The sequence below is a fragment of the Pongo pygmaeus genome, chromosome 12, assembly GCF_028885625.2.
Source record: "Pongo pygmaeus isolate AG05252 chromosome 12, NHGRI_mPonPyg2-v2.0_pri, whole genome shotgun sequence".
NCBI lineage: Eukaryota > Metazoa > Chordata > Mammalia > Primates > Hominidae > Pongo > Pongo pygmaeus.
Window position 1 is genome coordinate 125,158,954 of NC_072385.2, and position 13,221 is coordinate 125,172,174.

Sequence of the window (13,221 nt, forward strand, 5' to 3'; positions counted from 1 at the left end):
TTCTCTCTGTCTCTTCTGCTGCATCCTCTGCCCCTGCTTTTGCCTTACCACTAGCCTGGGCTCAGCCCTGGACTTCTCTGTTTTCTCCAGGTGGTCACATCCATTGGCTTGAAAGGCCATCTTCGTGTTTGAAGTGTCCTCAATTTATATTCCCGCCCAATCCACTCCCCTTGGCTCCAGCCTTATTTATCCAACTACCATTTCAAGGTCTTTGTGTGGATAGTGACAGGCAGCTCGAACAGAACATGTTCAAAACGAACTTCTGATTTGTCCCCTCTTCCTTCCTCCTCCCGCGTCTGTTCCTCCACTGTTATCACCCAGTTAGCTGATAGCAGTACCATTATCACTGGTGGCTTGGGGGGACTTCCATTTTCTTACAGCAAATCCATTTCACCAGCAAGTCAAGTTAGCCCTTCCTTTAAAATTAATCTCTAATCTGACTGATTTTCACCGCTTCCACCAGTCACATTCCAGTACAAACCCTCATTTTCTACTTGGTCTGCTGTGGTAGCTTTCCTTCCTGGATTCCCTATTTTCTCCCACGCCCTGTGCAGCAGCCAGAGAAGCTGTTAATGTGCATTGGATTATGTTATTCCCGTCCCCTGATGAAAATCCTCCAGTGGCTTCCCTGTAATTCAGAAGAGAATTACAAACCCCTGACCACAGCATTATAAGGCCCAGCAAGAGCCCAGAGCTCGACCATGCTTCCTCACTCAATCCATTCTTAACTGTGCTGACCACTCTGTCAAAAATACCCCTCCCTTCCTGCCATCACTTTCTGTCCCTTTGCTCCGCTTTGTTTTCTTCATAGTAGGTATTACTGTCTGATGTTATACAAGACATTTGTTTTAATTGTCCCTCTCCCTGGCCCTGTCATTGAGGACAGGAACTTTGTCTCATTTATTGTCCCCATCATCCAAACCATGGTCATTATTTGGAATGATTTCACCTCCAAGAGTCAGCTGACAATGTCTAGACAGTTTTGGTTGTTACTGCTGAGCGGGGTGGTGCTAGTGGCATCTGGTGGGTAGCGCCTAGGGGGTGCTGCTAAACACCCTGCACTGCACAGGAGGACCCCATAACAGAGAATCATGGGTCCAAAGTGTCAGTAATTCTGCAGATGAGAAGCCCAAGCTTGAGACAACACATAGTTGATATCAAATATCAATGGAATGAATGAATGAATCTTTTGTTTGATATTATACATTGCAATTAGACTTAAGTTCTCATTTTATAAATAAATACAGTTACTTACTTCGGTACCTAAAATGACTTGTTGTTTGATATGACAGTTGAGCCAAAAATTACTTAAGCCAATGTCATGGTTTAGAACTATCTCCTGTCCTTGCTAATGGTGATACATAGTTTGACTTGGTGTTAAAATAATTGGTATTGAGAATGGAGCTCTGCTGCTGGAGTACAAGGAGTTCTTTTGTAACCTTGTGACTGCAGGGTACTTACCCTGGTCTTTGATACAGTGAGAAAGCATGCCGTTTCATCGTTAAGTAGAACTAAAAGAGAAAATCTGCCAGAAACACTTTCTGTCATCAGTTTCAAGCCCTAAAAAGAAAAAACTTAAGGTTCAAGACATTTTTAAAAGTGGAAAAATAATTCTGGAAAAGTTAGAAAAGTAGTTTGGGCTGAGTTAACCCAGATAGTATCAGATGGACAGGAATCACTATTTTGTTCTATTTAATTTATCAAAGAAAAATAATATATGCTGAGCTAGGCAAGGTGGTGTGTGCCTGTCATCCCAGCTACTCAGGAGGCCAAGGCAGAAGGATTGCTTGAGCTCAGGAGTTTGAGTCCAGCTCTTTAAAAAGCTGTTTATGAGGGTATTCTGTTAACCTCTCTTGTCCACAAGAGTGTTTGTATTTTTTAAGGAGACAGCTTATCATATTAAGAGAGGAGCAGGGACTGTAACATGTTCAAGAAGCCTGCCTGCTGTCCCCAGGTGCAGTTGTGTTTTCTTTGTGATGGTTTATAATTGACAGTGGACAGTAGACTTTCTTAATGCAACTGTTTTTTTTTTAAATACACTCCTCATTCATTTATATAATAACAGAAATAGTCTAAATAGTCTCCTGTGTTAACTACCTATTTTCACTGTGTTACCCATAGGTACCATGTATCATTTGGACAGACCTCTAAGGAGCGGAATTGACTTGACTCCCTTTTCTCCTCCACCTCACAGCCAATCCCTCCGCAGCCTTCAGGCTCCACTGCCAGGATACGTGCAGAGCATCTGCCCCCTCCTCCAACCATTGTCACCTCCTGCGTGGAGACCGCAGGAGCCCCACACATGGGCTGGAGTGATGCATTGAGACATAGGTCTTTTAAACCCCTGCTGTGTTTTTTCATTTCAGTCGGAGTAAAATCTGAAGTTCCTGCCATGGCTTGTAAGGCAGGCCCCGTCTGATCCCACCTCAGCTGTCTTCCCTGCTCCCACCTCTTCCCCTGGGTCCACTCTGCTCCAGGCCCATGGCTGCCTTGCTGCCGGCCGTGTCCAGCTCAGGGGTCTTCACGCATCATTCCCTCTGCCTGAAACCCCTGTCACCAACATCCACACAACTCCTCTCACTTCTTCGTGGTCTCTGCTCAACTGTCACCTTACCAGAGAGGCCTTCTTTGACTTCTTAATAGAATAAAAGAGTTCCTTTTTTTTGTGGCACTTAGCACCTCTGAAAATATGTTTTATATATTTTATTATTGTTTTCTGCAACCAGTATGCAAGCTCTGTGGATGCAGGATTGTCCTCTCTTTTGTTTACTGCCGTATCCAGGCCCTGCAGCAGGTGGGGCACACAGTGCGCAGCATGTGTTTGTTAGAAGAGCAAATGATTGCCTAGGAGGAGACAGCACTTTGTGGATAGTGCGTCCATCTTTGATTTGTCTCATCGTGAGAAATCTAAGTGGAAACCTTCATATTTGCTCATAAGGATCTGTATAGAAACTCTTATTCAGACATACTTTTGAGCATGACTATGTCCTGATCCTTAAAATTCTTATTGTATGGGTGCAAATGAAAATGAAAGCTTGTTTTATTTTGGAAACGGAGAGCAGTGAGGTGGATCAGTATTCTATCAAATGTTCTGAAGCTTATGCTGCATCTCACTGGTTGTGTGTCTTTTCATTGCAGGCGCATGCCAAGCCTACTGGAGTATTTGAGTTACAACTGTAACTTCATGGGGATCCTGGCAGGCCCACTTTGCTCTTACAAAGACTACATTACTTTCATTGAAGGCAGATCATACCATATCACACAATCTGGTGAAAATGGAAAAGAAGAGACACAGTATGAAAGAACAGAGCCATCTCCAAATGTAAGGTCATGAGATTTATCTGGAGCCTTTATAGCATGTATTGGTTAGTCTTATTTAAAGATACAAATATTTTCACATTGTGAACTTATCCATCTATTTCTTTAAAAATACTTTTCAAGATAAATGACTTCACACTGCACCTAGTAGAAGTACAGTCATGATTAAGAACACAAATAAGGTCACTTCAGAAACTATGTGCTGAATTCCTCAGTGAGAATAATGCTTTATAGTTATAGGGGATTTTACAAGAAAGCTCTTGTCATGGAATTGGCCAGCCTAATAATTTTCCAGGCTCCTTTCCCCCTTCCCCCTTCCCTTCCCTTCGTTTTCTTTCTTTCTTATTTCTTTCTTACCTATGCCTTGTGTTCCAGCAGATTGTAAACACTCTGTATCCTCCATTTCTTTTTTGCTTTCCTTCTCCTCTTCTTAGTTATTGCAAGTTGAAATCTTTCTTCTCTTTAAAAGCCTACTTCAAATACCACCTTTTTCCACAAAACAGCTCCTGATTCCCACAATGAAGAGATTAGTAATATGATAAAGATATTAATAATAGCTAACACTTTGACAGTGCTCACCATGTGCCAGGCACTGTGGTGTGCACCTCACATGTAGTTACTCTTTCAGCCCTCACAGCATTCATACAAGGTAGGCGCTGTTTTTCTCACCGTTGAGGAAACTGAGACTCAGAGGCTAAGTGATTTGACCAAGATTTCCCAGGTTGGCAGTAGAACTGGAATTCAAACCAGTGCAATCTGGTTTCAAGTCTATGCTAAGTTGCCTTACAAGCAAACATAATTTTTATTTTCTTTAAGCCACTGGGGCACTTGAAATTGGTGGGATGCTGCTTTGTAAAGAAAGGCAGTGAGGCTCTGTATAGGCTAAGTTTCTGTTAGATTTCATCTGCTAAAATCTAAAGTTTCCATGAAAAAGAATAGGCCAATCAGGAAGTCTGTGAGATGAAGGAAAGGGGCTAGTGTGTTTTCTCTGAATGTAGGGCTTAGAGCAAGGGGTCACCTTTTTTCTCCTGCAAATCTACCACCCTCCACTGTGTGGGCAACAAAGAGTGAATGTAGAAATGTGCCTGCACTTGCAAAAGATAGTATATTACCTCTTTCCTACCATGTGGCTCATTGTATTTTATACCAAAAAGGTGTTTTTGTCTTCATATTTTCTATTACTGGTTAAGTGTTGAGAAATGTCATATCAAACTGAGTGGGTTTCCAGACTTGAAATTCGTGTCTCTTCATTGACTGTTTTGTATCTCCAGGATGACCACTTAATCTTTTAGTGGTTTCCCTGCTGTAAGAGAAGGTAAAGACAATTGTAGACAGCTTGTTAGAAGTTTATTCGGGCATGCTGGAAGGAGAATGAAAGCCTAAGAATCAAGATGCTGGACTGTCAGTGACCAGTTCGGCTCATCATTTCAGCACATCACTTAATGTGTATGAGTCCTTGTCTGCAAAAGGAGAATCTTAATGTCTTCCCCATTTTACAGACTGTGTGAAGATCAAATTATTTTGTAAAATACTTGAAAATATCAAATGTTATAAACATGATAGTAGTAAATCAAACTTGACAAAGAATAATACAAGTGTATATATTCTATCACCTCACTGAGTTTTTATGGGTTTTACTCTCATAAAATGTCACTTTCCTCTTTTGGGTTATAGACATCCTAAATCAGAGGTTGTTGATAATGGCAAATATTCTTAATGTATTTTCCCACCATTTTAATAATATATTTTATTTAAATTTCACATGCATATGCTTTATAAAGTCAAATAGTGGTAGTTAGTCATAAGTCCCTCAAGGGGCATTTGGAAGCTCCTTGTGCGTCAGTGGAGTGCGTAGATGCTCAGGATCGTAAGGAGGGTGCTCATGGAGCCCACTGGCTCTTCTGTTGGGGACCTCTCCACTGTCCTCTCCTCTATCTGCATCAGTTAGAATATGGGTTTGGCTGCTGAAACAAGGACCAAAATAACAGGAATTTAAGCAAGGTGGAAATTTGTTTTTATGTTATATGTGGGACAGCTCACCTGTAAGCAGTGCATTGATAATATGGGGGCCCCAAGGTGTTAGAGATCCAAACTCCGTCTTCCGTGTACATATTACTTTTGCTCACATCCTGTTGGCCAGAAACTAATCATATAGCCACACTCAGATGCACCAAAGGCTATGATGTGTCATCTTTAGCTAGACTTCCAAGCACCCAAGAGAAACCTCCTTTTCTGTGCAGGAAGGGGAGGAGGGCTCCTGGGTAACACTTGGCAGTCTCTGTCATGATGTCTGTAGGCCATTTCTCTGGGGCTCTTTGGTTTTTTGAGTGAAGGATTCTCCAGTCTTCTGCCTAGGGCATACAAACTTGACTGCTGGGACTCTGGGTCTGGGCAGGGGAAGGGGGCTGAGGATATCACCTCTCTGGATACAGGCTGTCTTCGTATTCTCTACATTTTCATTGCAGCACCATATCCCTGCCCTACTTCAGAACCATATAGTCTCGTGGCCACAGTACTTCTTATTACATTACTAAAATGATGTGCCTCATTTTAAAATTAAAGTATGGGGCCATTTATTTCACCTTGCTTCATTTATAATTACAATTTTTTCTCTACCATTTTAAAACTCGTAATTCAAATGTATAGGTAAGATATTTGGGAGGCACTGAAGAAAGAGTAGCCTTATTTTATTAAAGAAAGGGATAAAAGACAATGGAAAATGAGAATAACAACTGCTGCAAGGAGTCCTCGAACACTGAGTTCCACCTCGCAGGAGCAACCAATAATAAAATACTGTTCTCAGAAGTGCAGTGCATCCGGCATGCGCTTTGGCTCTTGCCTTGGAGCTTTTCTTTTGGCACCATTATATAAAGTGTTAAAATGTGGAACTTCATTGTTAAATTACTTCAGTTAATTTGAATACTGTTTTGTTACTGTATAGGGCACTTCTAAATCCAGGTATTTTGTTACATTACTTCATCTGGATCTAGCCTTCTCTTCGCTTGTTTCTTTTTCTTTGTAGCCTATATAATCTGTTTTATACCAAATGAAGTTGAAATATTCTGGCCTTCTACAAATATAAAAACAGCATGAGTTGTAAAAATACAAAATACCATGAGTTGGTAATGTGACCTTACCGCAGTATTGCTAAGAATAGCCTCTTCTTTTCACCAGGGTCTTTTATGCAAATTCTTATTCTTCTCAGGTGTATAGCTCTTTTGGTTTTTATTATTCTTGAACAAAGTTGTGTTAACTTTCAGATTTACAGAGATGCATAGATTGTTTATTGTAAAAATAACATCCATGAGATGCCTAGAATTTGGAAAATATAGAAAAGACACAATGGAAAAAAATATATATATCCGTATAAAATTTACTGCCAAAAGTAATTAATGTTAATTTTTTTTATATTCACTTCCATTCACACCAATACACTTATGCTTGCTTTTAGATTTTTTTATTTCCTGAAAGTTCTGAATACAAAATGGAGGTTTTAGTATGAGTTGAGCAATAACCCCTAGATAGTACTTACAGATACAGTTGGAAAAGTTCATACCCTGAGACTATGGAAGACTTTAAATGCCAAGTGCAATGTAGCTCTTGAATTTTGACCAGGAGAATTGTAGGACTGATGATCCGTCCAGGAAGATTAATCTGTCGATAATACCTAGAATGAATTAAAAGGTGCATGGATAAAGTTGATGAAGTCTCGCCTTGCACTTTTCAGACTGCGGTGATTCAGAAGCTCTTAGTTTGTGGGCTGTCCTTGTTATTTCACTTGACCGTCTGTGCGACATTGCCTGTGGAGTACAACATTGATGAGCATTTTCAAGCTACAGCCTCGTGGCCAACAAAGATTATCTATCTCTATATCTCTCTTTTGGCTGCCAGACCCAAATACTATTTTGCATGGACGCTAGGTAAGTAACATGTAAATAGACTTCCCTGTGTCTAGTTGAAGCGTTTCTTCCCTTGTCGATAGATTGCTATCAGTGCGCCCTCTTGAGGATACATAAAGACCAATTGAAAAAATTAAGTCATCTTTGTAGAAAAAACAGCCCTCACAACTCATATGTAAGTATATTCTAAAAACTGAATCCATTTTATTATAATACAAAATAAAAATAAATGGATCAATGAAAGACAACAGATATTTGTTGAATGCCTATTATATTCTAGATTCAGTGCTAGCCAGGATAGATACGAGTATGTATAAGACATAGTCCTTATCCTCCAGATGGTTATAATTTAGTATGATTGTATTCAGCTTGCAATTATGATACCTGTTAAATAGACCATTAACCATAGTATAATATGATCGGTAGTTTTTCAGCAAAGTGAATAAAATGATATTGGCACACTGATAGGGGGTCATCAGTTATGCTTGGCAGGTAGAACAAATTTTAGAGAAAAGATAACATGCAATCGTGGCTTTAATTGAATGTGGGCCAGTTATGGTGGCTCACCCCTATAATCCCTGCACTTTGGGAGTTCAAGGTGGGAGGATCACTTGAGGCCAGGAGTTCAAGACCAGCCTGGGCAGTATAGTGAGACCCCCTCTCTCTACAAAAAGATTTTTAAAAATCAACTAGGCCTGGTGGCGTGGCATGTAGTCCCAGCTACTTGAGAGGCTGGGGTGGGAGGACTGCTTGAGCCTAGGAGTTTGAGGCTGCAATGAGCTATGATTGCACCCCTGCACTGCAGCCTGAGCAACAGAGTGAGGTTTTAGTATGAGTTGAGCAATAACCCCCAGGTAGCCTCAAAAACAAAAACAAAAAGATTGAATGTGATTTCAGCAAGTGGGAAATGGCTAGTTTTGCACTCATGAGCAAAGAGACATGGAGGTACCTCGCTTTGCATGGCAGATGTTAGCAGGGGCATGTAGGAAGGAGGGACCTGGTCAGGTGAAATGGGCTTTCACAGGACCTTGCCTGCTTTGCTGAATGAGCCACAAAAGACTTCAGGCAGGCTGACGGCCTGATCCTGTGGCAGAAGATGATGATTCTGGCCACGTTTTGAAGGTTGGACTGAAGTAGAGAGAATGCTTCATTGGATAAATTGAAAAACCTCTTTTATATATGTATTGTCTTTTTTATCTCACCCACAAGATTATAAACTCCTTTATTCTTAAGATTGTGTTCTGCTTGCCTTGTTTATATTTGTTACTCAACAAATATTTGAATGAATGCACAAAGAAACACATCAGCCAATAATTAGGCCTCTGAGGATTAGCATTTTACTGTCGGTTTTATTTTGATTACAATGAAATACAGTTTGGGGCTGGATTCATTATTTTCAGTCTTTCATCATACAGCTGTGCACAATAGCATCATTAAAAGTTGCTTTAACCCGGTGAGTTAATGGCCAATTAAAATACAATTTGTTACCTTATGGATTTTAATCTAAGATTTCTTTAAGGATTGAACATTTTTATTGTAGCCAAATTTAGACATCAATAATACCGAATTAAATTCCTGCACTACTTAAATTCTGACTTTAAATTGAGACTGAGAACCTTCCTAAACAAACCTGATATTTTTAGGGTTTTATAAGAATTCTGATCTATTGGTTGAATCACTAGATTTATAGAATATGAGAGTTCTGCATGTTTTTGGATTCGGTTGGACATCTAATTGTTGAAAATCTTATCAATAGAACGAGGTCATTGAATTTATAAGGCTTTTGAGAAAAATCACAAGATCTCTGTAAATATGTAAAAATATACAAGATTTATCATTAGGCCGGGCACAGTGGCTCACACCTGTAATCCCAGCTTGTTGGGAGGCTGAGGAAGGAGGATGACTTGAAGCCAGGAGTTTGAGACCAGCCTGAGCAACATGGTGAGACCCCATCTCTTCAAAAAATTTTTTTAAAATTAGCCAGGTGTGGTGTTGCACACCTGTGGTCCTAGCTACTCAGGAGTCTGAGGTGGGAGTACCGCTTTAGCCAGGGAAGTTGAGGCTGCAGTGAGCTGTGATCACATCATTACACTCCAGCCTGGGTAACAGAGTGAGATCCTGCCTCAAAAAAAAAAAAAAATTATCATTTATTTTTTATTTGCAATTATGACAATTAAAATGATTCTTAGGGTACTTCTGATCCTCCAACCCCAATATTTGGTTTGAAAAATGAATCTTGTGCATTTTTACATATTTGTGAACCAAAGGTGAGTTAATTCCTTTTCCCTGATTCTTCCTTAAAGAAATAATCATATATAGAATATATATCAATGACAATTTGAAATTGAACTATATTTAAAGAATTTAAAGAATTTTTAGCTGTAAGGCAATAAAGTTATTCCATTCAATAAATATTTATACTATGTCTGTACTGTCTTAACACAAGTAATGGTTGAGTTCCTGGTAATGGTTCAGCCCTCAGGTTCAGGTTTCAACTCTGTCAGTGGAGAAGCAAGCTGAGGCTCAGCATGCATGTGCCCACGTTCATCTCCTCCCCCGTTACCTTTTTGTAATTGTCCATTTGGTTGTAAAATTGGAGTTTAATGATCTCTGGAGGTCCCAAAATCTGTTTTTTGGGAAGTCCAAGAGTTCCAAAATTCTGTTTTTGTATTTTATTAATAATTTATAAAAATAGTATAAATGTATTCTGGATCATATGGACAGTTACTTTCTGATTTTTGTATCCACATGTACATTTTTCAAATTATAATTTCATGGATACTAGTGGCTAGGCAGACTATATTTAATTCTTTAATTCAGGGTTCTCAAAATGGGAATCAGGCTTCTCATCTCCATAGCGCTGTGGCCCTGCCCTCTTCTCCTTATCACCTCAAAAAAATGATTTATTGGGATCTGAGCAGTTTTTTTCCCTTTAACTCAAGTTTGAAAAACATTTAGTCCATGTAGGGACAGATTAAAGTTTAAATTGATGTTAATGGTCAGTTATTTGGAATATCTCTATATAATGACAACTTGGAAGCTCTCTCAGGAGTTACATTACCTGAGGTAAAGATTAGGCAGGGTCTGTGGTGGGAGACTGAGGGGCAGGGGAACATGGAAGGTGGACTCCTGCAGTTTGATATCCCCAGTTCTCTTCTTGTTTCGTTGCTGTTGACCATACCCTGGGCCAATCTTGTTGTCAAATGTGAAGTTGGTTAGGAGTTTCATTGCTCTTAAATCACAGTAGGCTGAAAAAGATGGAGAGGATGAATACATGAACAAATCAGAAGTGGTGGCTTAGGAGTTTCATTGCTCTTAAATCACAGTAGGCTGAAAAAGATGGAGAGGATGAATACATGAACAAATCAGAAGTGGTGGCAACCATGAGGGAGGGAAGGAGTTCCCCAGCCGCCATTTGTATGGGTGTGCTGCCCATGTGGTTAATAGATTTTTAATTCTGTTGAATACGTTCCTATGCTAACAGGCTTACCTTATAGGCTCATATTTATGTGAATTGAACAAAGGCGGCTGACCTCATTAAACCTGACAGAGGAGTAAATCTTGTTTATTCTTTTCCCCCAAAGTGTAATTTTTAAAGGATCTTGTTTGATGTACTAGAAAGCACTAATAAACAATAAAACAATTTAAGGATACATGTCTGTATAGGCATATTATTTTGCTGGGCTTTGATGGATTTCTGTTTGTTTTTTGTTTGGTCATGATACAAATAGCATGAACAATTTTCCAGTTGATTGGAAAAGGGCTCATTTGAGGCAGAAATTTTCTTTGTAGCTTAAGCATGTACATAAAGCAAAAATGACTAATCGAGCATTGTGATGAAAAGGATTAGAAAACAAATTCTGGGTCGTGTGCGGTTGCTCTTACCTGAAATGCCAGCACTTTGGGAGGCCAAGGTGGGAAGATGGCCTGAGGCCAGGAGTTCGAGACCAGCCTTGGCAACATAGTGGGACCCCTATCTCTACCAAAAAAAAAAAAAAAAATTAGGCATGATGATGTGCACCTGCAGTCCCAGCTACTCAGGAGGCTGAGGCAGGAGGATTGCTTGAGCCCAAGAGTTCAAGGCTGCAGTGAGCTATAATCGTGCCACTCCAGCCTGGGCAGTGACACAGGGAGACCCTGTCTCTATTTTTAAAAATTCTAGAGACATATACACAGAATAGGTTCTGGTGAACCAAGAAAGAAAAAAAATGGAAGGAAAATATTATCCCTCACTTACATATTATTGTTTATAGTAAACTTCAAATATATGAATAAAAAGAACATGGTGGTCCCAGAGCAAAAACATCCCCTTAGCAACTTCCTGGCAGCTGGTTGAGCATACTCTGCTGTGTTCCAGTGGCACAGCTAATGTTGGGGAGCGTTTCCTGTTCGAGTCTTCACCTTCACCTATTGGTCCTCAGCAGCTTTTAAACTCCACCCGCCCCCAACTCATGCATGATGTCTCATGTATTACTGACTAACCAAATTGTCCTGAATGTGTTATTTTCATTGTATGTGATGTTGTTTCTGACTTAAAAATCAGAATAAATCTACTTTTACTGTTTAAGAATAAAAGATATAATAACACATACCTTCTGGGAGAATATGGTAGATTGTTATAGAGATTCTTAATACTTTTTTTTAAATTTTGTTTTCTATAGCTGATGCCATTAATAATGCCGCAGGCTTTGGTTTCAGAGGGTATGACAAAAATGGAGCAGCTCGCTGGGACTTAATTTCCAATTTGAGAATTCAACAAATAGAGGTGAGTCAATCATTAAGAAGTTAGTTACTATATACTTTAAGTACCATAGTTTGCTTTCATAAGTTATGGTGTGATGTCCTAGGAGTGGTATTGAAGGTTTTTTAATATTAACATTCATTCTTTCATTTAACCAATACATATTGGTTGTCAACTATGTGACCTGGACACTGGAGACAGTGAATAAGATAGGTACAATTCAGGCCCTCATGGAGCTTTAGTTTCCCAGAGGTTACAGAATAAGGTAAAATAGGTGGTGATCAGAGAGGGGTAAGGCATGTGGGTATTCATGAAATAGGAATCCAGGTTAGTTGAGGTGTTTGGGGGAAGAGGGTCCTAAAGAAAATGATGCTTAAGCTGAGTCCCAAAGAAGTAAGAGACAGCCGGACACTCCAAGTAGAGGGAGCAGCCTGGGGGCTGAGAGCTGTGCAGCTCGTGTTGGTTCATAGTTTAGGGAGTCATGAAGGATGAGACTGGGGAAGTGGAGGCCAGGCAGCCACATTCTTACAGGCCATATTAGGAGTTTTGGTCTTTCTTACAAGAGCAATGGGGCACTGTGGATGGATTATATGTGTAGCCAAGTGAGGTGATCATATAGGTGTTTTAGAAGGATCTGGCATGTAGAATGTATTTCCCTCAAGAGGCAGAGAGCTCTGTTAGGAGGATGTTTTGTTAATCCAAGATGATGGTAACCTAAACCGTATACTGCCAGTGGGGCTAGAAACACGTAAATATATTGGAGAGCTGCGTTAAGAGACTCAACAGAACTTGGTGATAAATTGGGATCAGCAAGAGAGAATGAGTTATGAATCAGGCCCAGAAATCTGGTTTAAACAACTAGGTTTATGGTGATACCTTCCACTTAGATAAGGAATGGAGAATAGACATGAGTTTGAAGGGACAGGTAATATCTTCAAATCACAGGCTTAGTGAGTTGTCCACCAGGCCGATCATGGTCAGACACTCAGCAGAGGCACCTGAGCTTGAGAGTGAAATCTGGGAACTATCAGCATGTGGCAGTTCAGGCCCTGGAAGAGAGAATCAGAAGAGGTGAGAGTGTCTAAAAGAGCACCAGTACTGAGAGGCTGGGCAAAGGAATTCAGGAGTAGCCAGAAAGAAAAAAGGAGAAAACCATCAGGGCACTGTGGCTCACACCTGTAATCCCAGCACTTTGGGAGGCCGAGGCAGGCAGATCATTTGAGTTCAGGAGTTTGAGACCAGCCTGGGCAACATGGCAAAACC

At 40.1% G+C, this 13,221-nt stretch overlaps 1 protein-coding gene across 4 annotated transcripts in view; it reads left to right on the forward strand.

The window, feature by feature from the left end:
• The window catches only part of MBOAT2 (membrane bound O-acyltransferase domain containing 2), a 144,699-nt gene that overhangs the window by 122,443 nt on the left and 9,035 nt on the right, over positions 1-13,221 (forward strand). For all 4 annotated transcript variants that reach the window (XM_054474605.2, XM_054474568.2, XM_054474615.2 and 1 more), the window contains 3 exons: positions 3,139-3,322; positions 7,046-7,238; positions 11,879-11,982. In XM_054474605.2, coding sequence (XP_054330580.1) covers positions 3,139-3,322; positions 7,046-7,238; positions 11,879-11,982 — 481 coding nt within the window. The remainder of the gene's footprint in view (positions 1-3,138; positions 3,323-7,045; positions 7,239-11,878; positions 11,983-13,221) is intronic.